The sequence below is a fragment of the Halichoerus grypus genome, chromosome 11, assembly GCF_964656455.1.
Source record: "Halichoerus grypus chromosome 11, mHalGry1.hap1.1, whole genome shotgun sequence".
In the NCBI taxonomy this organism is placed as follows: domain Eukaryota; kingdom Metazoa; phylum Chordata; class Mammalia; order Carnivora; family Phocidae; genus Halichoerus; species Halichoerus grypus.
In genome coordinates, this window is record NC_135722.1 from 93524241 (window position 1) to 93551420 (window position 27180).

Sequence of the window (27180 nt, forward strand, 5' to 3'; positions counted from 1 at the left end):
GATGCTTCCAGCTTTGTTGTTCTTTGTCGGGTTTACTTTGGCTATTTAAGATCTTTGGTAGTACCATACAAATTTTAGGATTGTTTTTTCTTTCTGTGGAAAATACCATAGGGATTTTGATAGGGATTGCACTTAATCTATAGATGGCTTTGGGTAGTATGGACATTTTAATATTATTCTTCTGATCCATGAACATGGGATATCTTTCCATTTGTTTGTGTCTTCTTCAGTTTTTTCAGCAGTCTTGTATATTTCAGTGTACAGATCTTTCACCTCTTTCATTGATTTTATTCCTAAGTATTTTGTTTTCGATGCTATTGTAAATGGGATTGCTTTATTTCTCCTTCAGATGTGTTGTTAGTGCATAGAAACACAAATTATTTCTGTATGTTGATTTTTGTATCCTGCAACTTTGCTGAGTTTGTGGTTCCACAAACAAACTCAGTAGTTTGAGAGACTTGAATGTGTAGTTCTCACAATCTGACGGTGGAGTCCTTAGGATTTTCTATATAAAATCATATGATCTACAAACAAAGACATTTACTTCTTTCTTTCCAATTTGGGTGCCTTTAATTTCTTTTTCTTGCCTGACTGCTCTGGATAGGCCTCTCAGTACTTTGTTGAACATGAGTGGTAAAAGTGGGCCTTGTTCCTGATCTTAGAGGAAAAGCTTTCAGTTTTTCACCATGAGTTTGATGTTAGCTGTGGGCTTGTCATACATGGCCTTTATTATGTTGTGGTATATTCCTTCTCTACCAATTTGTTGAGCATTTTTATTATTAATGGATGGGGTATTCTGTCAAATGATTTTTCTTCATAAGTTGAGCATATTCATATGATTTTTAGTTTTTGTTCTACAAATGCAGTATATCGTATATTGATTTTTGTATGTTGAACCATCCTGGCATCCAAGGGATAAATCCCATTTGATCACAGCGTATGATTCTTTTAATGTGCTGTTGAATTTGGTTTGCTAATATTTTGTTGCGAATTTTTACATCTATATTTATTAGGAACGTTGATCTGTAGTTCTCTTTTCTTATCAAGTCCTTATCTCTTTCCTATAGAGTACTTATCTGGCTTTGGTATCAGGGTAATGCTGGCCTTGTAAAATGAGTTTGGGGAGTTGTAAGGGTAGATTTTCAACGCAGGTATTCGGTCTCCTGGACTTGTGACATTATGAAATCTTCATCAGTCTTTTCCTTTTCTTTCTTATTTTGAACACAGACCATATACCTGGAAACAGGAAAAGCTCAGGGAACATAGAGGCGAAGAGAACCCAGTTTCTGCGCTTGAGGAGCTCTCAGTGTGTGGTTGGGGTGAGCAGGCTATTGGTGCAAATGATAATTATGCACAGTGTACAAAGGTGCATGAGAGGTTGATCGATGATCAGTGCAGGGCTCTCCCATCTTGATGACACTGCGTGTCTTCAATCTCAGCCACTTCTGCCTGCTCCCATCTTCCTTTGTTACTTAGAGTTGCCAGTCTATGAGAAGTGTATCTTGTTTTCGAGTACAACTATATCATATTTCCTGTCTTATTTTGTCTTTCATTGTTGGCGTTTAGTGGATGGTGGATGGAGGTGGTTGTGAGTCCTCAAAGTGAATTCACATGGCCTCTTGATCAGAATACATTACTGCTGCTACTGCTACTACAAAGATTTACGGAGAGGTTCCCATGTGTCAGGCTCTGCGTGAAGTGTCCTACTTGTATGCTTTGAACATAGCCCTCCTAGCAACCCTTTTGCAAATCCTGTTTGTGGTTGACAAAACCGAGGCTCTGAAAGGCTAGAGATGACTTGCCTGCACTTACACCATCAGCAGCTCTTAGGCGCTAGATTTGAATCTGAGTCTGAGATCACTGCCTGTAAACCCAGAGGAATTTTGGGGGCGCCTGGGTGGCTCAGATGGTTAAGCGTCTGGCCTTCTGCTTAGGTCATGATCCCAGGGTCCTGGGATCGAGTCCCACATCAGGCTCCCTGCTCGGCAGGAAGCCTGCTTCTCCCACTTGCCCTGCTTGTGTTCCTTCTCTCGCTTTGTCTCTCTCTGTCAAATAAATAAATAAAATCTTTAAAAAAAAAAAAAAACCCAGAGGAATTTTGGATGGCCTTTGACAGCGTGCCCCCTCAAGGCTGCCCTTCTGTGCCCTTAGGTTTACTGTCCAGAGAAGAAGAATGGCATTCTCAGTGCCATCCCCTTCCATTTGAAGGAAACCCACGCTCATCGAAATCACATTCCCTCAGCAAGCATACTTCTCCTAGGAAACAACCTTCTGAGTCTCACAACACCCTGGGGGATAGAGGGAGACATGAATCACCACTTTTAGGGATGGCCCTCATTGTTCTGGAGCAAACTCTTTTTTCCATCCCCACCTCTCATCCAGTTCCATTACCACTTACATCACCTGGTCTCCCAGGAGCCCTGCACAGTGACAAAAGGCCACCTTGTATGGCTCAGGGAATCATTTCCATGGTGAGACCATATTGTAATGTTTGACATTTGTATAAGTGAAGAGCAGGTAGATGCTGGGATCCAGTTTCTCCAGGTCAGTTCTTGCCTTTGGCAGTCCTTGCCTTGAAGCGGAACCTATGAAAGGCTTCCATGGTTGAACTAGTTCTGATGGGGGTAGGCCAGAGTCCAAGCTTCCTCACCCCTGTCTGCAGCATGCACCATGCTTTTAGCCATAACTGTAGGACCTATGTACTGTACTCAGAGTCAGGTAGGCCTCCAACCACCAGCTAGACCTGGAACTCAGAGCACTGAGTGCTCAGGTAGCATCCCTGGAATAGTATTCTCCCCGGTACACACTCTACTCCCCACCCCGCTTTGACCTAGGCTATAGTGCAGGCTTCTGCCTTGAGCCCCACAATAAAGTATGATTCATTGCCCTTCTAACACTCCAGACTCATGTCCCATCCGCATACCATTCCCCTAGCACCCCTATTTAGAGCCCTGTTCTGAAGCCATATCCAAATGGTGTATATTTTGTTTTTTTCTGCCTTGATTCTTCTGGCCCAACTCCCTAAGACTGGGAATGCTTTTTACACCCAGCCCCCAGGCTCGGTCTTGGGGCCTGTGGATGACGCTTGGGTATTAGTCACCAGGCTGGTTTTCCTTAACCTGCTTCCATCCTCACTCCTTCTTTTTCCAAGGTGACAGGACTCTCTAAGTGGTGCTTGCTTGATGTATAATATGCTCTCAGTTCTTGCCCTCTGCCCACCACATTTATTCAGTCATTTGGGCATCACTACTTGCTTCAAAAATTTGGCACACTTGGCATAATTAACTTCAGAGGGACTTTAACTCTAGGAGCTGTGCCTCTCATGTGCTTTAATGTTGACTTTCACAATTGATTTATAGAATTAGAGGCTTAATCCTTTTCTCCCCCTTGTATGAAAAGCGGTTGAATTGAATTTTGATTTTCTGTAGAAGAAAAGAAAAATCTGGAATAAGGACCATGTCCTGGCCCCCAAGTTCTGGTGTTCATCCTTCTGCCTGTGCTTCTGTTGCTGTGTGTGTCTGCGTGTGCACTGAAAGGCTCAGACAGAATGATTCTGGAGAACTTTGTAAATGAACTTGGGAAGAACTGCAGGATGCAATTAAGGGGGAAACTGAAGACATGGTTGGCCCAGGTTGGCTGGGAGGTGCTGGGGGTGTTAGGAAAGTCATTTCACCAGTGTTGGCAATAACTCACCCTCTTTCCAGCCCAGAGGTATGAGGGCTGTTGGCATGGGGACAATAATTTATTGCTATTTCCCACCAAGGATGGAAAAACAGTTGCCATAGGGTAGATAGGGCAAAATGTGAAGTTCAGTTGAGCCTTGAGCAACATGGGTTTGAACTGTGTGGGTCCACTTACATGTGGATTTCTTTTTTATAAATACAGTACAGTACTATAAATTTATGTTTTCTGTTTAGCTTACTTTATTGTAAGAATACAGTATAGACTACATAAAACATACAAAGTATGTGGTTTTTTTTATTATGTTAATCACCATACATTACATCATTAGTTTTTGATGTAGTGTTCCACGATTCATTGTTTGCGTATAACACCCAGTGCTCCATGCAGAAGGTGCCCTCTTCAATATCCATCACCAGGCTAACCCATCCTCCCACCCCCTCCCCTCTAGAACCCTGAGTTTGTTTTTCAGAGTCCATGGTCTCTCATGGTTTGTCTCCCCCTCCAATTTCCCCCCTTCATTCTTCCCCTCCTGCTATCTTCTTCTTCTTCTTCTTTTTTTTTTTTTTTTTTTTACATATAATGTATTATTTGCTTCCGAGGTATAGATCTGTGATTCAACAGTATTGCACAATTCACAGCACTCACCATAGCACATACCCTCCCCAATGTCTATCACCCAGCCACCCCATCCCTCCCACCCCCCACCACTCCAGCAACCCTCGGTTTGTTTCCTGAGATTAAGAATTCCTCATATCAGTGAGGTCATATGATACATGTCTTTCTCTGATTGACTGATTTCACTCAGCATAATACCCTCCAGTTCTATCCACGTCGTTGCAAATGGCAAGATCTCATTCCTTTTGATGGCTGCATAATATTCCATTGTATATATATACCACTTCTTCTTTATCCATTCATCTGTCGATGGACATCTTGGCTCTTTCCACAGTTTGTCTATTGTGGACATTGTTGCTATAAACATCGGGGTGCACGTACCCCTTTGGATCCCTACATTTGTATCTTTGGGGTAAATACCCAGTAGTACAATTGCTGGATCATATGGTAGCTCTATTTTCAACTTTTTGACGAACCTCCATACGGTTTTCCAGAGTGGCTGCACCAGCTTGCATTCCCACTAACAGTGTGGGAGGGTTCCCCTTTCTCTGCATCCCCGCCAACATCTGTCATTTCCTGACTTGTTAATTTTAGCCATTCTGACTGGTGTGAGGTGGTATCTCATTGAGGTTTTGATTTGGATTTCCCTGATGCCGAGCGATGTTGAGCACTTTTTCATGTGTCTGTTGGCCATTTGGATGTCTTCTTTGGAAAAATGTCTGTTCATGTCTTCTGCCCATTTTTAAAAAATTTTTTTATTGTTATGTTAATCCCCATACATTACATCATTAGTTTTAGATATAGTGTTCCATGATTCATTGTTTGTGCATAACACCCAGTGCTCCATGCAGAACGTGCCCTCCTCAATACCTATCACCAGGCTAACCCATCCTCCCAGCCCCCTCCCCTCTAGAACCCTCAGTTTGTTTTTCAGAGTCCATCGTCTCTCATGGTTCGTCTACCCCTCCGATTTCCCCCCCTTCATTCTTCCCCTCCTGCTACATTCTTCTTCTTTTTTTTTTCTTTCTTAACATATATTGCATTATTTGTTTCAGAGGTACAGATCTGAGATTCAACAGTTTTACACAATTCACAGCGCTTACCAGAGCACATGCCCTCCCCAGTGTCCATCACCCAGTCACCCCATCCCTCCCACCCCCCACCGCTCCAGCAACCCTCAGTTTGTTTCCTGAGATTAAGAATTCCTCATATCAGTGAGGTCATATGATACATGTCTTTCTCTGTTTGACTTATTTCGCTCAGCATAATACCCTCCAGTTCTATCCACGTCGTTGCAAATGGCAAGATTTCATTCCTTTTGATGGCTGCATAATATTCCATTGTATATATATATACCACATCTTCTTTATCCATTCATCTGTCGATGGACATCTTGGCTCTTTCCACAGTTTGTCTATTGTGGACATTGTTGCTATAAACATCGGGGTGCACGTACCCTTTCGGATCCCTACTTTTGTATCTTTGGGGTAAATACCCAGTAGTGCAATTGCTGGATCATATGGTAGCTCTATTTTCAACTTTTTGAGGAACCTCCATACGGTTTTCCAGAGTGGCTGCACCAGCTTGCATTCCCACTAACAGTGTGGGAGGGTTCCCCTTTCTCCGCATCCCCGCCAACATCTGTCATTTCCTGACTTGTTAATTTTAGCCATTCTGACTGGTGTGAGGTGGTATCTCATTGAGGTTTTGATTTGGATTTCCCTGATGCCGAGCGATATTGAGCACTTTTTCATGTGTCTGTTGGCCATTTGGATGTCTTCTTTGGAAAAATGTCTGTTCATGTCTTCTGCCCATTTCTTGATTGCATTATTTGTTCTTTGGGTGTTGAATTTAAGAAGTTCTTTATAGATTTTGGATACTAGCCCTTTATCTGATATGTCATTTGCAAATATCTTCTCCCATTCTGTCAGTTGTCTTTTGGTTTTGTTGACTGTTTCTTTTGCTGTGCAAAAGCTTTTTATCTTGATGAAGTCCCAATAGTTCATTTTTGCCCTTGCTTCCCTTGCCTTTGGCGATGTTTCTAGGAAGAAGTTGCTGCGGCTGAGGTCGAAGAGGTTGCTGCCTGTGTTCTCCTTTAGGATTTTGATGGACTCCTGTCTCAGATTTAGGTCTTTCAACCATTTTGAGTCTATTTTTGTGTGTGGTGTAGGGAAATGGTCCAATTTCCTTCTTCTGCATGTGGCTGTCCAATTTTCCCAACACCATTTGTTGAAGAGACTGTCTTTTTTCCATTGGACATTCTTTCCTGCTTTGTTGAAGATTAGTTGACCATAGAGTTGAGGGTCCATTTCTGGGCTCTCTATTCTGTTCCATTGATCTATGTGTCTGTTTTTGTGCCAGTACCATACTGTCTTGATGATGACAGCTTTGTAATAGAGCTTGAAGTCCGGAATTGTGATGCCGCCAGCTTTGCTTTTCTTTTTCAACATTCCTCTGGCTATTCGAGGTCTTTTCTTGTTCCATACAAATTTTAGGATGATTTGTTCCATTTCTTTGAAAAAAGTGGATGGTATTTTGATGGGGATTGCATTGAATGTGTAGATTGCTCTAGGTAGCATTGGCATCTTCACAATATTTGTTCTTCTAATCCATGAGCATGGAAGGTTTTTCCATTTCTTTGTGTCTTCCTCAATTTCTTTCATGAGTATTTTATAGTTTTCTGAGTACAGATTCTTTGCCTCTTTGGTTAGATTACGAAATATGTGTTAATTGACTATGTTATCGGTAAGAATTCTGGTCAACAGTAGGCTATTAGTAGTTCAGTTTTTGGGAAATCTACAGTTATATGTGAATTTGACTGTGTGGGGGTCAGCATCCCTCACCCCCTACGTTGTTCAAGGCTCGATTGAATTATTAGTAGGGGATCTGATTGATTGGTTTAATTTTATTTTTGAGGCATGCTAATTCCTTTAGGTAAGTAGCACACATTAATTTATGGGGTCATCCGAAGTTTTATTTACAAAAGAGGAAAATGAATATGGAAAAAAGATATTTTCTCCTATCCATGCCAGAAGCTCACACTGCGTCATTTGTGGTTTGGGTAGGTATTTGAAATGAAAGGTCACAGGATATCACAAGGAGGAAACTGCTATTTATATTGGTCACTTGCTTCAAATTCTGCCTTAAGAAATATGAACTTAATTCCCCTCTATAATGGGCATGAATATCCCTTCTGAGGGACATTTTACAAACGCCCGAGTGCAGTTTTGAGAGTTCACCAATAATAATATAGTTACATTAATTGCTTCCATGTGGATTATTCATTTGTGATCAATCTCTAAACACTTCTTTTTACTCCCACCACAGTCTGGTCTCATGGAAAAAGCAAAGAACTAGGAATGGGGAGATGGTAAAGCAGATTAGATTACACAGTGCTTGACACGCAGAAAATGATCAATAGAGCTTAGTTGTTGTTGCCATCGTTGTTATGTGTGGTCACTAAGTGAATGACTTTCATATATAAGAGAGTACAAGAGGCTTTCCTAAAGTGGCTCACCTTATTCTGGGGTTACGGCAATAATAAATGAAGATAAAGAGAATTAAAAATCTTTGAAAAATGACGGTCCAAGGCAAGACCCTGTCATTTCCCTTAACCCCCAACAAGCTTCTGGAACTGCATCATCCTTAGCTGGTGCACAATCCTGGAATGCAAAGTGGTTTTATCATTCACTGAAAGAGATCTAATGAAGTCAGGAAAGCCCAATGTGTGTCCATACTCGTGCTAAGTACGAGGGGATGCTAGCTTTCTCCGGTTGTGGTTTTTCAAATCGTAACTTGACTCCCACCACTATGGACACCTGCCCGTAGGCTCTGCCTGGTCCTTCATCTCCATAGTTGGCCTGACCTGGTATAGAAAAGTACGTCCACACTGAGTCTGGGAGGTAGCAGCTCAGAGGGTTACCTGTAGGTTGTATCAACACTCAGGTTGGCGGCAGCTAACTCTGATGGAGGTATCCATGCAGGTAATGTGTTCCCAGCAACCCATTTCGTCCACTCAAATAAGCCAGGCTCTACACGGATCTTCAAGTGGTTTTCTTGTTGTAAACCTTAGATGTGAAATAAAATGAAGATGAAGGAATGGCCATACAAATTCTGGTAAATCTATTCTCTTTTCTACCAGTTGCCACATAAAGCTAAAAGAAGGTGGAAGCACGTGGGTTTGGTCAAGGGGTTTTTAATTTCCATGTGTGACAAACATATGAGTTTGATACACTGGCCCCACCAACAGGATGTGTGCTGGCTTTACGTGGTCTCTGACTTAAGGAAAGGAACACAAGTCATTACCCATATCATGTATATACTTCTGTGACTACTAGAATGGCTTTTTCTAAGGGAAGTCCCAAGATGGCCTTGCTAAGAAACCTCAGAAATTCTCTTAGCATCCACTGCTCTACAATAGCTTATACTGTATTTGAATATCATGTAAATTATTCATTTTCTCTACCAGAAAATCCAGTTTTGAGTATTTCCAAGTCCTGTGTTTTCTCAAAGAATAATTACCCTCAGAGTAGGACTTGTCCCTGTTTAATTTTCTTTATGTTGCCGTTAGCCCAGTTTTTTAATATATAAAGTATTTTAATATATAAATGCATTCTGGTTTACTTAAGGAATAGAAGCCTCAAAGGTAGTGTCCATTCTTCATTGGCTTGGCTATTTCTGGCTCATTCATTTGTTTGGTATAAGTGAATAGTTCCACTCTGTTTCTACTAGTTTTCCTTCCAGTGAAATGAGAATGGAGATCCCTGTAACTCGAGCTTCCCCTGATTTTAGGGTGAAAGTTGAGTATCTTTATAGCAATGGTCCTTTCAAAGCCATCCAATTAACTGCAGAAACAGGGATGATTAAGATTTGTAGATACTTAGGAGCACCATTGCTACTGTAAACAAGAAGCAAAAACAGAGCAGAGTGGGAGGAAATGATTTCACTGTTTCACTGCAAAAAAAAGGATCACACTCTGTAAGCTCCAAATTATTGCCAGACAACGATATTTCACAAGCCTACCATTCATCCGAGAGGGCTTTACATTTTCAAGCGAAAAATGATCTGTATACCTCCTTTCATGTCATTTAATGCCGCCAGAGTATGATTTGGGGACACTTGCAAAGACATCTTCCAAAAGAATCATGGCTAAGAATTCCACATTTGAAGCTTTCCATTGGCTAATGTCCCACAAGTCTAGGATAACCTAGGTGTAGGGCTGTCTAGAGGCAGAAGGATGGACTCATTGACCTTTATCCAGTCTAACCTTTCAAGATGTTGTATGCAGTCTGAACGCAGCGCAGGGATGGGGAGCAATAGATGTGGTCAATAATGGTGTTGCTCTCCAATAAGGCTTCCCCTGCAAAGGAAGGCAAAAAAGAATCGGTTTGCTGGAGCTCATTGTGGGAGCGGGCAGCAGGCAGACCCTGCAAACCCCCTTGTCAGTGGGGGGCTCACAGAGAGCTGGCATTTTTAGCTTCCCCTCATCAGTGTTTCCATGAAAGAGCCCATATGGAAGACCCCCTCTTGTCTTTTTCTTTCCTTCTCTGTGGCGCTAACAGGCAGGAAAATATCCATCTAGGAGAGATCCAGAAACACGAGAATGCTCTGATTTCACACTTGTGATATAAATGAGATAGTTTACTGTGCCACTGAGATCTTGTTTTACTTTTATCTTGCACTAAACAAGATCTCAGCCTGTCATATTCTTAGATAACAGAGGTAAGTCCCAACACCCGATACTTTAACACTTTCCTCGTGGAACACACTTCTTTTTTCTACTGGATAAAGTCTAAACACCTTAATATGGAGGGGCAAGGTCTTCTGTGAACTTGTCTTTATCCAGCTCACCAGCCGTATCACGTGTGGCTCACAAGCCATGTTCTAGAAAAAGAGAGCTTTTTTTCTAAGTACTTTCGATGTTATTTCTCACGCCTACGACTTTATGTTGTTCTCCCCACCAGGCATACACTTCCTACCCTCCTGCTCCTTCTCTGCCCAGGTGACTTCTCCTCCCCTCTTCTGTGTGTTTTATTATGCTCTCCTAATTCTCTGTACACGGTTTTATTCTTGAGCATACTCAGGATGTATGATATTTATCCACTTAAAAGTTTGTTTCCCTAAGGGTGGGGGCTTTCGCTTGGATCCCCAACACCTAGCATAGGACCCTGCACAAAGTAAGTGATCAGTGAATGTGTGACATGATTGAACCGGACAAGGCTGCTGTATCTGCCTGGCAGGTATGGAATAGACCTGCAAAGAGCTGACCATCTTCAAAGGATCCAGTCGGCCTCGCTACACCCAGCCACTCCAGGCTTCTCTCCTCTGCACCCCTGCGCTAGAAGCTGACCTTACCCCATCACTGGGTCATACAGCCCTCAAGGGATCACACCTCATTCACTTTGGGAAACCAGCCCAGTGCCAAGCACAGTGTTCTGAACTTCATGGTTGCGTAATAAATCCCCTTTTGAATTGGGGAAATAAATTACTTGTAGGATAGTTGTAGAAAACCGTAGAAAGAGTCCTGGCATGCCCACTGGAACCAGTCTTTGGAAGAAGTAGCCAGGAAAGGCTGTGCAATCACTCCAGGACACTTACCCACCAGTCTTGCTTGCAGACATCCAAACACGGTGATCGGAGCATCTTTTTCATAATCCCGGAAACCACCACTCCGCTGAGGTAAGCTATGAGGCATGTTCAGGTTGGTGCGTATGTAGCGGCCTGAAAGAAAAAAAAAAAAAAAGTCAGACAAAGGATGACTTTCTGTTTTCCTTAGGACTTCTGTTGCTGATCCTCACAGCCCCCCATTTCCATTCCTTTTGGGCCAAAGAAATGGAATTGAACTTTCTAGAAAACACTGAAGCGGACACTTTTCCTCTGGTAGAGTCTTGGCATCTGCTCCTGCATTCTGTTGACAAAAGTGACAAGAGATCGTTTTTAAGTGGCAGTAACAACCACACACTCTAGAGCAGGAGGACTGTATGATACGCAAGCCTCTTACTCTTAGGCGCGCCACTCAAATGAAAAGGGAACCAACATAAGGCAGTGTGACGTAATGGAGGGAATTCTGGCCACAGAATCAGGACACCTGTCTCTGCCCCTGCCAAATGACCATGGGCAAGACGTTTGCCTTCTTTGGCCTCTGGTGTCCCAGTTTATAGAATGGGGACAAGAACACATAACCTCTTCCCTAACACTCAAGACCATCAGGAAGGACTTACGTTGTAACAGATTATAGGCATTTCCTACAGGACGCGGAACAACCCTAAAGGACCCCATCTAGACAAATGTAGCTTGACTCTGCCCCCTAGAGGCCATGACAGGTATGCCAATGTTAAGCAGGTCAACCAACCACTCACCTTTGGCATCAAAGCACTGGGACAGCCAGTACTTTCCAAACACAACATCCATCCTCTCAGCATGCCGACACACAAAGAGACATCTCTTTTGAGGGCCGGGCTGGCTCTTGACTCTCAGAGGCTGTAGAGAGAGAAAGACTATTAGCGGGGGAAGCACAGAAGAAAGTGAACACATCCCGGAGCCAGGAGCAGAGCTGAGCTCTAGAACAAGTTCGGCCAGCGTAGGACTGGGACGGGTCCTGGAACCACCTGGGATTTACGTTGGCCTCTCTGTACGATGGGGGCACTAAGACTCCTCCTATAGACCTCACAAGTTGTTTTGAGGCTCAGATGAGATGAATTGCAGGTGTTTTATCAAATCAAAGGGTTGCAAAGACTGGCGCACACCAGTGTTGTCCTGGGGTCGTTTATAGGAGTAGCATTTGGCCGCTGCTAAAACGTGAAGACCACTTGAGTTACAGCTCCGAGGGAGAGCTAGCCAGTAGGTCGGGCTGGCCATCCAGTCCTCCCCCAAAGGGATACTTGATCCACAACTTCAGGGAGCGAGGACTTTTCTCACAAAAGTGTCTGCCTCACCTCTAACATATGGTGGTGAGGCCATATGGCTGGATAGTCTCCCCCAGCTTGGGCTTCTCTGGTCACAACTTTGGCTCTGTTGTCTCACTACATGCGTGCTGGTGTTCCCAGAAATGGTTCAGGGAGGACAGGTGTTCCCTTGGAGTGATGAAATAGGCAAGTCTAGTCAAAGGCATGTCCAAATGACTTCAGGTTCTATAACTGCTGGGTGGATCCTTATAGATGTTTCTATGTTCCTTGTTGATCGTCGGCTATTCCTAGTTTCCCTAGTGTGGCCAGCACTTTACATTTGCTGCCAGTTAGTTGCCCTGCCAGGGTTAATATGTGGGATAGTGCCATGATCTTTCCCGTTTCTTCTGCTACTCTCCCCTAATTCAAGCCTGGGCTCCAGCCAATGTGATCTAGTCTCTTGATCCTCAACTTGCCTTTGTCTCTATTGTTCAGAACGATCCCCATCCCCACTCCTCCATTCTGCAACATTCCTGGCATATATTGAGCACTCAGACACATGTGAGCACTCACCATGGGCCAGGCACTGGGCTAAGAGCCTTCTTACTTTCTTTAATGTCACAGTGGCCTCTGAAATAGATAGAACTCATGACTTTACAGATTATATGTTTGCAGAGCCACCTTCTCTACCAGACTAGACCTGGATGTGGTAGACGCTGTCTGTTCCATCCACGTGACTCTTCCTAACCTGACATTTCTGTGTATCTTTTATAATTTCATGCCCTTTCTCCCTGAGAGATTGGGAACCCTTTGGGGCAGCAAGGGCAAGCCCTCCCACTTAGGGTCAGTGTTACCTGCGTGGGCTGGCAGATGATAGTCAGGGGCGCCGTCTCCCCCAGGCCCTGGTCCTCATACTGCCGCCTCTCCAATACGCCATCACCAAATGAGAGTGCGTTAGAAGATGATGTGTTTAAGATCGAGTAAGAACTGCAGGAGAAGATAAGGAAGACGGTAACTGGTTTGGCCAGAATTCATCAGCATGTCACCATTGGGCTCAATGGTGCACACCCCATTTCTGGAGAGAAACATCTTGTTTTATACTGAAGTCTTGCAGTTACTAAATCAGGGGTGGATGGATTTCTGTACTTGGAATAGATGCGTTCGTCTCTCCGGGCAGGGATGGGGCCCTGATTTTAGGATGCCACAGGCAGGCATGCTTGGCGCCAAGGCGTGCTAAAGAATAATGAGTTATCAATTTTGTACCATTGTTTCCAGCTACTTTTCTGGCTCAAAAGAAAAAAAAAAACCCTACAATTCCTGTTGCCTTTAATCTTCTCCATGGTGATTTCCATCCGAACTGACAAGTTGGCGGGAGGATTCTTACTATCTTGGCCACTTTGCCTAATGATCAAGGAAGGCTTATGGCCATTCTCTCCCTATTCCACCTTCTTCCTCACCCCCCCCCCCCAGCCCCCTGCTCTCCCCATCTTAATAATACCTCCCATGAGATGATTAAATACAGGATTATTGCAGAGGAGGCCATTCTCAGCAGATGTATAGAGCTGTGAGCCAAGACCTCTCACTTCTGGGTGTAACACTAACTACAGAAGCCCCAGGGAGGTCTCACTGACAGGGGGCAGCAAATTAGGCCATGTTTAAATGATTTTGATTAGCGAGGCCTCCAAAAGGCTTTATCTAATAAACATTTGCCATGTAAGTACGGCTGTGAGGCAAATCCAATGAGTATCTCCTCTGCCTCACTGAGGAGTGTTCAAGGGAGAGCATTTAAATTTTAGATTTCTTGCTTCTTTATAACAATGGTGGCCGTTCATTTGAGTCTGCTCACCACAGTCTTGGTTTGTACCTGTTGACCTCATCTGTTCAGGAATATTAAGTGTTAACACAGTTGTGGTCTTCGAAATTCATCTTGGGAAAGAACTTTTTATATTCAGCCATATAATAAAGCTGACTGGTTGTGAGGCAAACTGTTTTGTAAATGCTATGATTTTTAATAATTTTAGGACTCTGTCCACTCTCTGAAGTACCCCCTTTGTGTCTGTACATAGACTCATCCCTCCTTGCACACAAAGGTTTCAGAAGCCTCCTACCCTGAAAAAGTGACATGTCAGCCCTTGTGCCTCTCAGAACCACCAGGGGAGCTTTAGAAAATACACGTCTGGGCCCGACTTGTCACAGACTGTGATTCAGCAGATCTGGGGTGGGGCCCAGGAAGCTGCAGCCCAATAGAGCGGCATCAGCTAAGTGTGATGTGCAGCCCAAGGGACCTAGTGAAAAAATTAAGCAACTGTAGACAAAGAAAATCTAGTGCTGTTCGCAGTCTGATAGGCAGGTGCTCTCCTTTGCAAACATCACTGTTAAAGAAAATTCCATTTCACTGTCTGATTCATCAAAGCTTTGGGGCCTGAGATGTCTGGATAGATGGAATTGTCTTTGATATCTTGCTTGTACACGTCCCTTAATTTCTTTCCTTTGTTATAGCTGTGAAGACACTGGCAGACTCCCTGCTCTCTCTCTCCTTCAGCTCCGTTGGCAAGGAGAATGCCAACCTCCTTCCCTTCTTAACTGTCATTGTAATCAAAGGACCTGACTCACTCTGGGATAGTTTGGTGCTGTCGGTTCCAGTAAGATAATAGTCAGATGCTTTATGTTGAGAGTAGCGGAGGGGGGAAGCTGAAGCCTGATAGCCAGGACATCTTTTCAAGTCCTGGGGGGGATGCTGGCACCTTCCTAGGATACATCAGTCCTATGGGTGAAGCCCAGAAGGACCAGCCAGCCCCCCACCTGCAATTCAAAGGACACGATGGGGCTTCACCAACTGACAAGTATCTAGAGCCACTTAGAACTGGGCAAGATGCCCTAGTATAAGGGTGGTAGGAAAAGATCTCCTTAGAAGGGACTTAGAATTGAGAAGAAGAACAGGGCAGCAAGAAAGGGCTGGGAAGGGTAACTGACCCCTATTGCTTGGATCCCCTCTGCAACTTCCCATTAAGGCAACCGGGTGATTCTGGAGCACCTCTCGGGGCTCTAACCCCTCGAGGCCAACTCTGGTTAGGGGAGAGAGAGACGATCTGTCTTAAGATCTGTCCTTAAGTCGTTTCTGCTTCTGGGGTTAAACAGGAAAGTGCAGTTCTTCTATAGGATCACCTCTGTGGAAGAGACATTTGATTTGACAAGCATGTAGGAGAGGACTGGAAAACACAAGTTGGAAAGAAAAGACAAAAAATCACAAAGCTGATGGCTTTTTAGATTCAGTGTTGTTATGCATGTGGCACCAATCAATGTGAAGTCAAGTCCGTCCTTGCTGTCTTAACACCCCTGCGAGGTAAATGCAATTCTTATCGCCATCTTATGGATTAACAAACAGGGGCTCAGAGAGGTAATGTAACTTGGCCAAGGTCACACAGCTTTTGAGTGGGAGTGTTAGGAATGGAACCCAAGACTACTGGAACAAACACTCAATTCTTGATTATGGTGTCCTAACACCTACTGTTAGTTTCTGAGCAGCCTTGGCTGTGGCAGCTGAGAGTTTAACCTCAGACATGGTTCCCAGGGTGATCTCCTCGCTAGTAATCTATCCAAATAAAAGGAGAGGACACGCAAACCTTCCTGTGATCCATGAACCAGTGTCACCATGTTTCGGCACGGGCTCTAATTTGGATGGGAGTGGATCTGGAAACACTGATCCGAAATGGATCAGCAGGGCTTCTCACACAGACTTTTCTCCCACATATAGCCTGGCTTTGAAAAAAGTGGGCGCTGTGCATCATTGGACAAAACATCTTAGACCTCCGTGTATTCACGTGCATTACGCTTCACTTGTTTTTATAGGGATGACATGGTGACTCTGGACATTCAACTCAGATTTCTGGGAAAAAGCAAATGTTTGGGGACCGTGAGGCAGCTCTGACCTCCCAATTGTGCTACAAAATGCTCCTGGGCAGGGTGGGGGTGGGCGGTGGGCTGGAAGGAAGAGGAAGGAATGGTGGGGTAGGGGATCATTCAGGAAGAAGATGTTCTTTCCCATCTCTGGGTTTGTGGTTTGTCTGCTTGCCCCTAACTGGGGTAGAGAGTCTTCTTTTCTCCCTCCAGGCAAAACACTTGCTGAAATTGCCCCTCTCTTCTTCTCTTTTATGGCGGTAATAACAACGTTCGACACCCCACACAGCTGGTGCTCAGAGCGTCCGGCTCGCAGCCACGTTGGTACATGGCAAGAGGGAGGAGAGACGAGCCAGCGTGCACGCTCTGGCGAGATGCCCGAGTACGCTGGGGAAGGGCTGGCTTCGAGCCGCTCCAATTAAAAAAGAGAAGGTGTCTCTCGTTCCTATTTTATCTGTCCGGACAAAGCTGGCCATCCGACAACAGGCCACTCAGAACACGGGACCAGTTTGGTTTGGTGGCAAAACGGGAGTGAGGGATGGGTGGACAGTTATCACTCTAAAGAAGACTAACGGCCACCATGCGTCTTTTGAAGGTTCTGGCAGTTGCCCATTTCCTTAGATGGTCTCTCTCATCTAGGCATTTATGTGCCCAGTCTGGGGACTTGCTCAGGATCGCCCAACAAGCTGAGAGTTTAACAGTTAAGTCTCCTGATCCTCGAAAACCCCATCACTCCCGGTCTGGCTGGCATAATGGGAACCTGCCTGCTATTCTGGGGAGTCAGACCACTCTTGAGCAATGACCCAGGACAAAGGGTACAGAAGCCCAAAGGCCATGAAGTCTCAGCACTGGGATGACCCACACTTCAGCCGGAGAGATGGTCCCTCTAGCTGCCTTGTGTAGTTTCTGATCAGAAACTGAGACGGTTTCACCAAGTGGGGCAGGCAGAGGGCAGCAGAGTGGATCCATCCGTCATTTTTCCCCTGCCCCAAGTCACCCTTTCCTGAATGCCCTGAACCAACAGCTTTCTTCCCCACAAACTCCTTTCCTGTTGCTGCTGCCCCGTGTGTCCAGGCTCACGTCTGTTTCCCCACCACCTCCCGCCGGGCGGCCGTGTTCTCCCCGAAGCAATGCGCGAAGAACTCAGTCTGCTCACCCATGAAATATCCAGGTGCTGCACTCGTCAGCCTTGGTAATATAATTCTCGGGCAGGAGTCCGGAGCAGCCGGTGGTTAAGGATGTGCCATAGATCCAACCCTCGCTGGTGCTGGTCTGTTCCATCGGAGACATGAAGATGAAGTCCCCGGGGGTCAGCTCCAGCTCGTCATCATTTTGTGGGGTGTACGGGTAGATCACCTGTAATGTCTGAAAGAGGAAGAGAGGGAGGAGGGAGGCCCACATGTGACCCAGTCTGAGTGCCTCCCGGGCACGTCTGTGTGTTCTGCTTTAACGGCGCACACATCCAGATGTTGACATTTACAGGCGCCCCTGGGGTCTGCAGGCTCAGAGCAGATTTGGACTCAGATCAGAAAACATGTCTTTTTTTTTTTTTTCCAGGGTATTGTGGATATGTGCCTGGTGCTACTGGATGGCTCCAGACTTTCCTTCGGGCATGTCTGTCTTTCTTTCTGTCAGGATTCAGATAGTTTCTAGAAATTGATCTGCAAGCTCTATTAAGCTGCTATACCAATGGGGTTGGACCTAGTTTTCCCTTCTCCATCTGTTGGGGGAGGCACCGTAATAGACACTTGAAACCCCGCTCATGGAAAGTCAGTCTTCCATATGGGGGTTACAGACGGTCTGGGTGGAGACACTCTCCTCGTAGGAAGGCTTTGGGACCGATGCATTTCCCTTTATATGTAACTCAGGGGCTTAAACAAGACACTCTCTGCCTTCAAGGAGCTTTCTTTAAACCAGCATTTGTCACAAAGACCTTGAAAGAAAAATATCTGTCACAGCCATCAGTGTGTACGTCTGTGTAACCGACTTTTACCAGCGAACAGATGGAGACCACGTGTTTCTTCTTTGGGCTCAGAAAGAGCCTTCAGAGCCAACCATAGGGCATGCTGCTTGGCTGACTTATTTGATTTTTTTGCCTCCTTTCCCGGTATATATAAACGGCATCGGCATGAAGATACTTTGGAAAACATTTTCCTACTTTTTCATTAACAGCAAGGGCCCTCAGGAGCCAGGGAAATATTTCCTATCCTATTTATTTCATGTGGGACACAAAGATGGAGATACTTTAACAGTCTTTCCCACAGTCCTGAAGTCATTAGTGGTGGGCTAACTATCCGGGTTGCACTTTCAAGTTTTTAACCTTATTTGGCCCCCCCTTTTCTCATCTGTAAAATAATGTCTGGACTGTAAAAGTTACTGAGACAATCTAAGAAAACTCTTTAGGACAGAGCCTGTGCACAGAAGGCGCATAATTACGTCTCTTGAACCATGACGCCTGATTTTCCTTCTAGCCTGACCCCTGGACTGTGTGCTTGTGAGCGAACCAGCTCGCGGTGTCTGTCAAGGAGACCCATCAGACCACTTTATAAAGAATTTCCTTCTGGAATTCTCTAAGGAAAGGCATTGGCAAAAAGCTGTGGATTTTTTTTTTTCTTCCCCTCAGAGAATGGAAGTGAAAACACACAGAACTCAGTGGTACCACTGGACTGTGATTTTCCTTTCACTCAGATGCCTGCTTCTTTCCCTACTCTCCGGTTATCTTTCAGCTCTAGATCTTTGCCCCTGTTTGCCTCCCACTCCTTCCCCTGTCCTCTGCCACATTCGTGCTCAAGCCACCATTCCAAACTAGCCAGGGACGTTTTCTGCTGGGCTGTGAAAACAGCTTAAAAAGCGAAACAAAACCAAACGTGATGATGCACAGAAAGCAACGCTCTTTTTCCTGGAACGGGGTGGAGAGAGGCACCAAATCATGGGGGAACAAGTCGAAACTCATGTCTCTTAGATACTCAAGCATAGCATAGTTTTGACTAATTATGCCTTTGGCCTAGAAGTGTCTTTCCTTTCAGAAACTCAAGGAAAGTGACTTCAGACGAGAACTCATTCCTCCTCTCACTTGGTGGCGGGGGGCGGGGGGGAGTATTCTATCTCCAGGTTACCTCCAGGGAAACTGAGGCACAGCAAAGGTGCATAAGAGACCATGCGTCCTAAGCAGAGGGTAGTTAACGAGGAGCTCTGATTTATTGAATACCCAATAAAATAAGACATTGTGGCAAATCTAAAATTACAATCGGTGCAGCCCATTCCGCTTACCAAAAGCACATGCAAAAACTCAGCCTACATTTGAGAGCTAGCAGGACACGTGCCTAGTTTTGCACTGCATTATACTTACTCTTTTATGCTTAGCATTTACCTGTAAGAATTGTTGAGTCTATCTCAAAGATATTTTTTCTCCGTTCATATGCGGGGGTGGGGGGGAGGGCAGCTGCAGCCCTACATGATTGTAGGAACCTAACCTCATTGCCTTCGAAGCTCCTTGCCTTCCTTGTAACCACAGAAATTTTGTTTGCATGCATGCTGTGCTATCGGGACCTTTCCATTATCTTCTTATGGAGTCCACACAACAGCAACAGTCCAGCAAAATACTGTCGCCATTGTATGCATGAGACAACTAAGGACTGGAATGTTCTAGAAGCAGTAGATGTGCCCCTAGGGACCGCCGAAGGATCTGGAGCCACATGTGCTTTGTGTGTAATGCTGTCCTTCCTCAGATTTCTATCGCTTGGCATACAGACCTGGCATGGCCCCACGTAATCATTAACACGGAAGACTATGGAACGTACAACTAGGCATTTGCAAATCCAAATCAAAGTGGGAGCCAGCAGAGGGATGAGCCTTAGATGCTTTCCTACGCCTGGTTTGCTGAGCGTCCTTGTCCAAACCTCTCTGCTTCTCTGGACATCTGTTGCCTCCCTGGTACCATCAGTCAAACCTGCCTCCTGGGGACAGAAGAAGGCAGGCAAGAAAGGGTGTTTCTATGCAGGGGGGCTCAGGTAAAGCCAAATGACCTCCGAGAGCGAGCTGTATCAGCAGGAACAGTAATAAATGCGCTTTTACAAATAAGAGATAAAAGAGGCCAAGTTATTTTTAGAAAATACTTCACACGGGTGCTCGCTGCTTCTTTCCCTCAGTGCCAATTGAGCAGAATGTGGGTCAGGCAGAAAAGCAATTACCCTTCGAGTTAACTGGAGGGCAGTGTTGATTAGAAGATATTCCTTGTAAAATTCCATTGCCACCTTCCTTCTCTAGAAAGGTGACTTCTCTCAGTCCAGCTGCATGCAACCCTTGACTTTTTTTTCTTTGTCCTTGTAAGGAGCCCAGTCAGCCACACCTCCCTTGTTATATTTAGTGCTCATCCTGAGCAATTCCAGGAGCTGTCAGAATTCTTAAGTAAGATCAAGTCCAGCCTCCTTGTTGTGTGTCTTTCCAGAAACTTCCATCAAATGACTTGGAAGGAGGACACGACATTCCTGTCAGCAGCATCGGACAAAGCTGCATGTCCCTGACAGTCCCAGACCCCGTGCCCAGGCCCTCACTTTTGGTTCATGGGTCAGCTCTTCTCAACATTGCCAAAACAGTGATGAGATTGGCTGGTCTAGACCCTGAGATCCCAACTGTTTTTCATATGAGAAAAAAAAAAAGTCTAACAGGTTAAAAAAAGCTAGGTAAACTGACAAAAATACCAGTCCTTTTGCTGTTGAAAAATTGGGAAACAAATAATGGTTTTGTAGTTAAATTGAATGACAAATTTTTCATCAAACTATGTGGCCTTTTTTTTGATTGGTTGCTTGTCTTTATCGGTCAGGATCCCTGGGTTCTGGCTTCAGCTCTGGTCCTAAATTGCTAGTTAGCTTTGGATCAGCCAGCTATTCTCTTTGGATCTCAGCTTCTCTGAATATTACTCTTCAGAGTGGCAGAGACTTGTCCTGGAAATCAATAACCGTTCCCTCAAAAGAAGGATGCTAGGGTTATGCCAACCTTTCCACCATGCACTGGGAGGCAGTTGTCCCACTCCCGCCTCCCCCAGGGGATGCACACAAACTATCACAACACGTGGTCTCTGTTTTTAGGTTGTGTGTCTTCCTCACCCCCCCCTCTCCACGCTGGACTCAAACTCCTTGAGGGCAATTCTAGTATGTTCCGTGGTAACTTACATGCCATCGATACTTAGCAAATATCTAATTATGTGTTCACAGATTTTTTTTTTTTTTTTGTATTTCTGTGTTCTCCTTACCTAAGATCTGGATGAGGTCTTTTATGAACACCATGAACTTACAGAATTAAAATGTTTCCAACATACTTTTCTGTCCTCCCATGCCATTTCTGTATCAGTCCAGTAAGGTTGGTAGGACAGACAGAACAATGGGGACAGCACACAGATGAGTCACTTGGGACCCAGGGAGGAGGGGTGCAAGCTCCAAGCTTCCCAGGGAGTCAGGCAGAGCCTGGAGAAAATTGTGGGCCAACTGACTCCTGGTCTGGTGCTCACTTCACTGCTTTCCTTTGGTACCCATCTCCCTGCAGCAGTGAGCTGCAAGTGCTCCTGCTTCTGACTGCACCCCTGCTCCTCTGGTAGGGTCAGGAGCCACAGGGAGACATTACCTCATGGTTCGCGAACCGGATATCTCGCGAGAATATGGTGGCCACCCAGTCGCAGCCTAGTTTGACATCAATGTTCTGGGCTAGTTTCTCCAGGGTGGGTAAGTGGCTGGCTTGGAAGTGGTAAGCCAGGGTGACATGCAGCTGCTTCTTATGAGGTTCCACATGGACTTCTGGAAAAAGGAAGGAAACCGTTATTAGAAAGTGGTCATCATAGCAATGGCGGGGCAATTCTGCCTCCCCAGTGACAGAGGAGGGAGTCCCTCAGCCAGACGAAACCCGTTTCCCTCCTTTGCAGCAGCAGGATAAGGGGAGAGGAGAGTGTAAAAAGATCCTGAATCAACCTACAATCTAAGAGGTTAAGAGCCACTCATCTGGCTGTTCTCCAGGAACTGTGGATCAGCTGAGAGGTCATCATTTGGGTCGGCTTTTCCTCATAACACACAGATTATCAACAGCCCACTATTCAGATGAGGAAACCGAGACGTAAAAGGATGAGCTAATTTATGTAGAAATAAAGAGATGTTGTCATTACGTGGGTGCCAGAGCTAGAGCGCCTTCATGTTGAAATCAAGTCTCTTAGCTTCTGGGCGGCTCTGATGGAGGAACCAGGACCAGAGGAAAAGATGGAATATTTTCAGAGTTTACAACAGGGTTCCCCAGCAGTATTTGGGCAGAATAATTCTTTGTTGTGGGGGCTGTCCTGTGCACTGTGGGGTCTTTAGCCGCATCCCTGGCCCCTACCCACTAGATTCTGTAGCACCCCGTGCATTGTGTTAAGCAAAAATGACTCCAGACATTGCCACACGGCCCCTGGGAGATAAAATCTCCCTGATTGAAAACCACTGGCTTAAAGTATCCAGACTATTGGGGCACCTGGGTGGCTCAGTCGTTAAGCATCTGCCTTCGGCTCAGGTCATGATCCCAGGTCCTGGGATCGAGCCCCGCATCGGGCTCCCCGCTCGGCGGGGAGCCTGCTTCTCCCTCTCCCACTCCCCCTGCTTGTGTTCCCTCTCTAGCTCTCTCTCTCTCTGTCAAATAAATAAATAAAATCTTAAAAAAAAAAAAAGTATCCAGACTATTACTCTAAGACCCTGTAAGTAAAAAAACCAACCAACCTACCTACCCAAGGCAATGGATTTTATTTCTCCTTTGTACATCTCTGCATGGGGGAGATCCATCTACTGTCTAAGCTAGAACACTGCAGAAGATTCAACCAGAGGGGACGTAGGGAATTTGAGAAATTAAGGGGCTTGCTTATGTTTCATGGAGATAGAAGTAGCAGTTGGATCTCTTTCTGTTATACTATGGTGGATTTCTCTGGTGTAAGCCCTATGAGGCAAGGGCTTTCTGGGTCCTGTTCACAATGTATCCCCAGTGTACAGCACATTATAGGCACGGAGCTCCTTAAACCACCTAGGACAAAGGACACCAAATCTACTTGCTAAAGGAATCTGGGTCTGCTAAAAACTCTAGAATACCGAGGCTTAAGTTCTAGGGCCAAGATGGGATGGTGGCTCTGCACACAAGGAGGCAAGGAGCTAGACCAGCTCCACAGGGCAGGGCCACCCAGTTCTCCCAGTCACCACCAGGGGGCCGCACAGGGGCAGGGAACCCAGCTGGCCAGGTTCTTCAAGAGAGTGGCCACAGATCTCGGAGAGGAGCTGGCCCTCCCCCTCCCAACAAGGGAAGGGAGCAAGGGCCTCTTGCCTCTGTCTCCTCATGTGCCTTCAGAATCGGCCGCAGCCCTGGCTGAGATCCACTTTACGCATTTGTGAAGGATTTGGGTTTGTGGCTACACCACCAGTTTTGGGTCTTGTGGCAGTTTTAGTGGTTTTGATAATAGCTACTGTGGGATGAAAAAGAGCCATTTCCCTGAGTTAGAGGGATAGGAACAGGAAATAATTTGCCTCTCTATTATGTTATTTCTCTGAAATATTAAGCTACGAGATGGCAGGCTCCAGTGACATCAGAAAGCAGAGCCTGGCCCCTGGGAAGAAGGCGTGCCTGGGGAGGAGCTCTAAGGAGGCCCCCGCTCCCCAAGTAGAAGAGGTACCTCTGGGGGGGGCGGGGGGAGGGGTGGGAGCTGGCCAGCTCTGGGCTTCCTCCAGCTTTGCATGTGATGCTCAGATTCAGCTGTTCCACCCACACCCAGCTCTGCCCTGGCCTGGACGGCCTCCATGCAGTCCTTTGCACACACCCTGCCCCTTCCTGCCTGCGTTCACGCTGCCTGCCCCCCTCAGGGCCCTTCCTCCATTGTAGGGATCATCATCATCCAGTGTGCATTCTCTTTTTTCTCTGAAGTTGGAGCCACTCCACCCCGGGATGGCCTCTCTCTTCTCAGAGCTCTGTTATCACAGGTGCTTGAATCTGTCCCCCGGGCCAGGAGAAACCACTTCTGTGGCACACTTCACAGATAAACACAGAGTGGTCCCCAGTAAATACCCATGATCGTGATTTCTCTCTCAAGGGGGCCAACAGAAACCACCCCCTGCCAACTCTTCCCTCCCTCCACCCCACTGTCTGTCTGTCCCACTGCAGGTAAGGCTCTCCTTGACCTAAGTGAGTTCGTCCGTACCTGTTGGCAGACAGGAAAGCTTTGGCACCTTCTCCCCAGTTGACCCCCTCCCCTGCCTCCTGCCTCTAAGTCAACACATATCCCGAGTCTCTCTCTCTCTACGCTAATTCCCTTGACAGGAAATCTCAGTTAGCTTGAACTAAGACCTGCCATGGAAAGAGCAAGAAACATCTTGAAGAAGTGCCACTTTTGGACCAGCTGCTGAGGATTTAAGGGACCCATCTCGTGGGTTTCAGCGAGTTGCGGACGTTGGCTCTGTGGATTTATTATTTGTTACTGTTTCCACTCAGCTCTCTGTGCTATCCCACCACCGGCGCACAGCCCTGGGTCCTCACAGAGTGAGCCGTGAGACCAGCCAAATGGCGGGGAGGTTGGGGGGTGGTGGGAGGAAGGTTCCTTAACTCTGAATGGGAAAGATGATGCAGCCACAAAGTTGCATTTATGGTTCAGTGTGGAAGAGCCATTTGTGTGCCTTCAACTTGGGTGTCGGGGCAGGCCCCGGACATTCTCTCAGGAGGCTCAGCAGAACAGTAGTTGCTGTTTTAAAAAGGGGGCAAAGAGGTGAAGGCTGCTGCAGGAAAAGGCACTGTTCCTCGTCCTGTTCTGCGCGTTCCTGCAGGACCCCCGGCTGGCTCCCGGCCCCAGCCCACTCCTCCATACCTTCCTGTCCCTTTCCGTCCCAGTTTTTTGATTCACAGGACCCAGGGCTGTTAGCTCACCGGTTTTGGATGCAGCCTCCGCAGCAAAGTCGGCGGCAAACTTCTTGAGGACCTCTGCGCTGTCTTCCTTCACAAAGAGGCCGATGAAATTGGAGGAGGTATAGAGCTCCAGGGGCAGCGGGGCCGAGAACTTGCATTTCCAGCGACTGACTGTGGTCTGCAGGGCTTCCCCCAGGGCGTCCACCTTGCTGTCCTCACACTGGCAGGGGAAGACAAGACGCTTCATTCAGGAGCACGGGGGTGGAGAGCGGGGGGAAGAGTGTCTCTAAAACTCTCAGAGTTTCTTTGAGAAAGATCCTGGGATGACTAAGAGGAAGTGGTAATCATTTTAATTTTCAGAGTGAACGGTAAGAAAGAAGGTGTTAGGAACACATTTTTACCTTAAAGAGACCGAGAAAAGCTGGAAAAAAAAAATACCTCAAAATAATTTTTTGAAAATGTTGTCTTAACATGCTCCCATTCTGCCTCCTCTTGAATTTACCTGGATAAACCAGTTCTACTCCTTCTCCACAGCAAACCAAAGTAGATGAAATCTATTTATATTATTATGGTGAGGGGGATTTAATTTAGTCATTAAGTAAGCTCTGTGATAGCTAGGATGATGGACTGGGTAACCATGGCAGGTCACAGGTATCTACCATCTCTGGAAGGATCTGGTGAGACAGACATGTGGACGGTATCTGTCCATGAGGCTAAAGTCACCTCCCCGTCTGTAGACTACATTTCTTATTCCCAGAGCTCTCATTTCTACTCTTGCAGTGGACAAGGGTGGACACTGTATTCGTTCCATTGCTGTGGCTGCCAGTCCAAGTCCTGACTCAGTGGTCGGGCTTGTCCCTGGAGTCCTGAGGAACAACAGTCATCGTGATGGCACATCAGACCTGCGGTGCTCCCGGGTCTCAGCAGGTATTAGAAAGAGGAGCGAGGGAAAGTACCCATGGACCTTACTCATTCCGCGCTGGCCCACCCAAGCCTAGGAGCCCGTGACTCTTCCGCCGGCTGCCTGGGAGGCTCCGGACTCTGATTCCAGGTGGTGAGGTGCTGGCGGGAGTATGGCAGCCGGGCTCCCCAGGGCAGGGGCGGGGGGTGGGGTTCTGTGGCTCACCATGAAGAACTGGCAGAGGGTGATATGGGGGAAGATGTTGTGTGCCTTGTTCTTCCCGCAGATCTGCTTCGACTGTTGCCAAAAGTCGGAGAGCTTCTGTGCTAAGGGGCCGGTGGGTCGGAGGTAGAGGACGTACTCCCGGGGCAGGGGGTCATCCAGGAAGGGGTCACCGACGTGAGAGAACAGCCTGCCAGAGAGAGAGAAGGGAGCCCAACCAGCCTCACTTGAGAACAATGGAAGGGAAGGAAGACCCAAAAGAGACAGCTCCACCCTCCGGATGCTCCGTACCCCAGGCACTACCAAGGGATGGGTTTTCATTTTCGTGCTTTAAAAATCCATCCCTCAAAGCTCATGCTACATGACCCACTCTCAGATGCTCTTGCCTGTCCTAACTGCATCCACATCCCACAACTCGCTCAAAAGTCCTAAAGTCACTCCAGATAAACTGTAAATCCCTTCCCAGCTGTCCCTTCAGTTCAGCCTACCATTAAACCCACACGTCCCCAAACAGAGGGGAGGCGTCAGGAGTGTGGCCTGTGGGATCTGCCCTGGGTAGTGATGTCCTACAAGGCAGGTAGGATTTTTTTTTTTTAAATGGATTTACCTAGCATCCACATACCCTAAAGTGTATCTTTAAGTGACCAACAAGGGCAGATATTGTGATAAGGGCTCTATCTTGGACATGCTTTGAATTGCTTTAAACAGCTTTAAGGAGAAGCACACCCTGGGGCTGGGACAGGGGAGGCAACTGGCTTGCTAGATGGGCCTGTCACGTGGTCTTTTGGCTCATCCCGCCCCCCCCCCCCCCAGTCCATTCGAGAAAGGCTGCACATCCCTGCTCATCCACATCCACTCGGAGTTAATTATATGCTATTTTCTCTATTTATTTATTTCATACCAACCAGTCACATGCTGCTTGAACACTTCTTCCTCCTGTGGATGCCAAGGCTTTTTGTCTGGAAGAAGAAATCAAATTTCTATTGTTAGTATTTTTAGCCTCCTATCAGCTTTTCTCACTATCGCGGCCAGAGTGTGAAGCGGGCGACATCACAGCCTGCTCAGCGGTGTGGGGGAGACACCTGC

General features: G+C 46.3%; 1 protein-coding gene across 8 annotated transcripts in view; it reads right to left on the reverse strand.

Annotated features, from left to right (window-relative positions):
- Positions 1–27180, reverse strand: part of UBASH3B (ubiquitin associated and SH3 domain containing B) — a 139125-nt gene that overhangs the window by 9492 nt on the left and 102453 nt on the right. For 4 of the 8 annotated variants that reach the window (XM_036089536.2, XM_036089534.2, XM_078058844.1 and 1 more), the window contains 10 exons: positions 27000–27053; positions 26098–26284; positions 24993–25191; positions 21699–21868; positions 17236–17444; positions 13037–13169; positions 11658–11778; positions 10897–11019; positions 9566–9658; positions 8222–8366 (listed from right to left, as the gene is read on the reverse strand). In XM_036089536.2, coding sequence (XP_035945429.1) covers positions 8222–8366; positions 9566–9658; positions 10897–11019; positions 11658–11778; positions 13037–13169; positions 17236–17444; positions 21699–21868; positions 24993–25191; positions 26098–26284; positions 27000–27053 — 1434 coding nt within the window. Of the gene's footprint in view, positions 1–7251; positions 7962–8221; positions 8367–9565; positions 9659–10896; positions 11020–11657; positions 11779–13036; positions 13170–17235; positions 17445–21698; positions 21869–24992; positions 25192–26097; positions 26285–26995; positions 27054–27180 lie in introns of those variants that run through there. The other 4 variants (XM_036089538.2, XM_078058846.1, XM_078058845.1 and 1 more) reach the window with 2 other exon arrangements.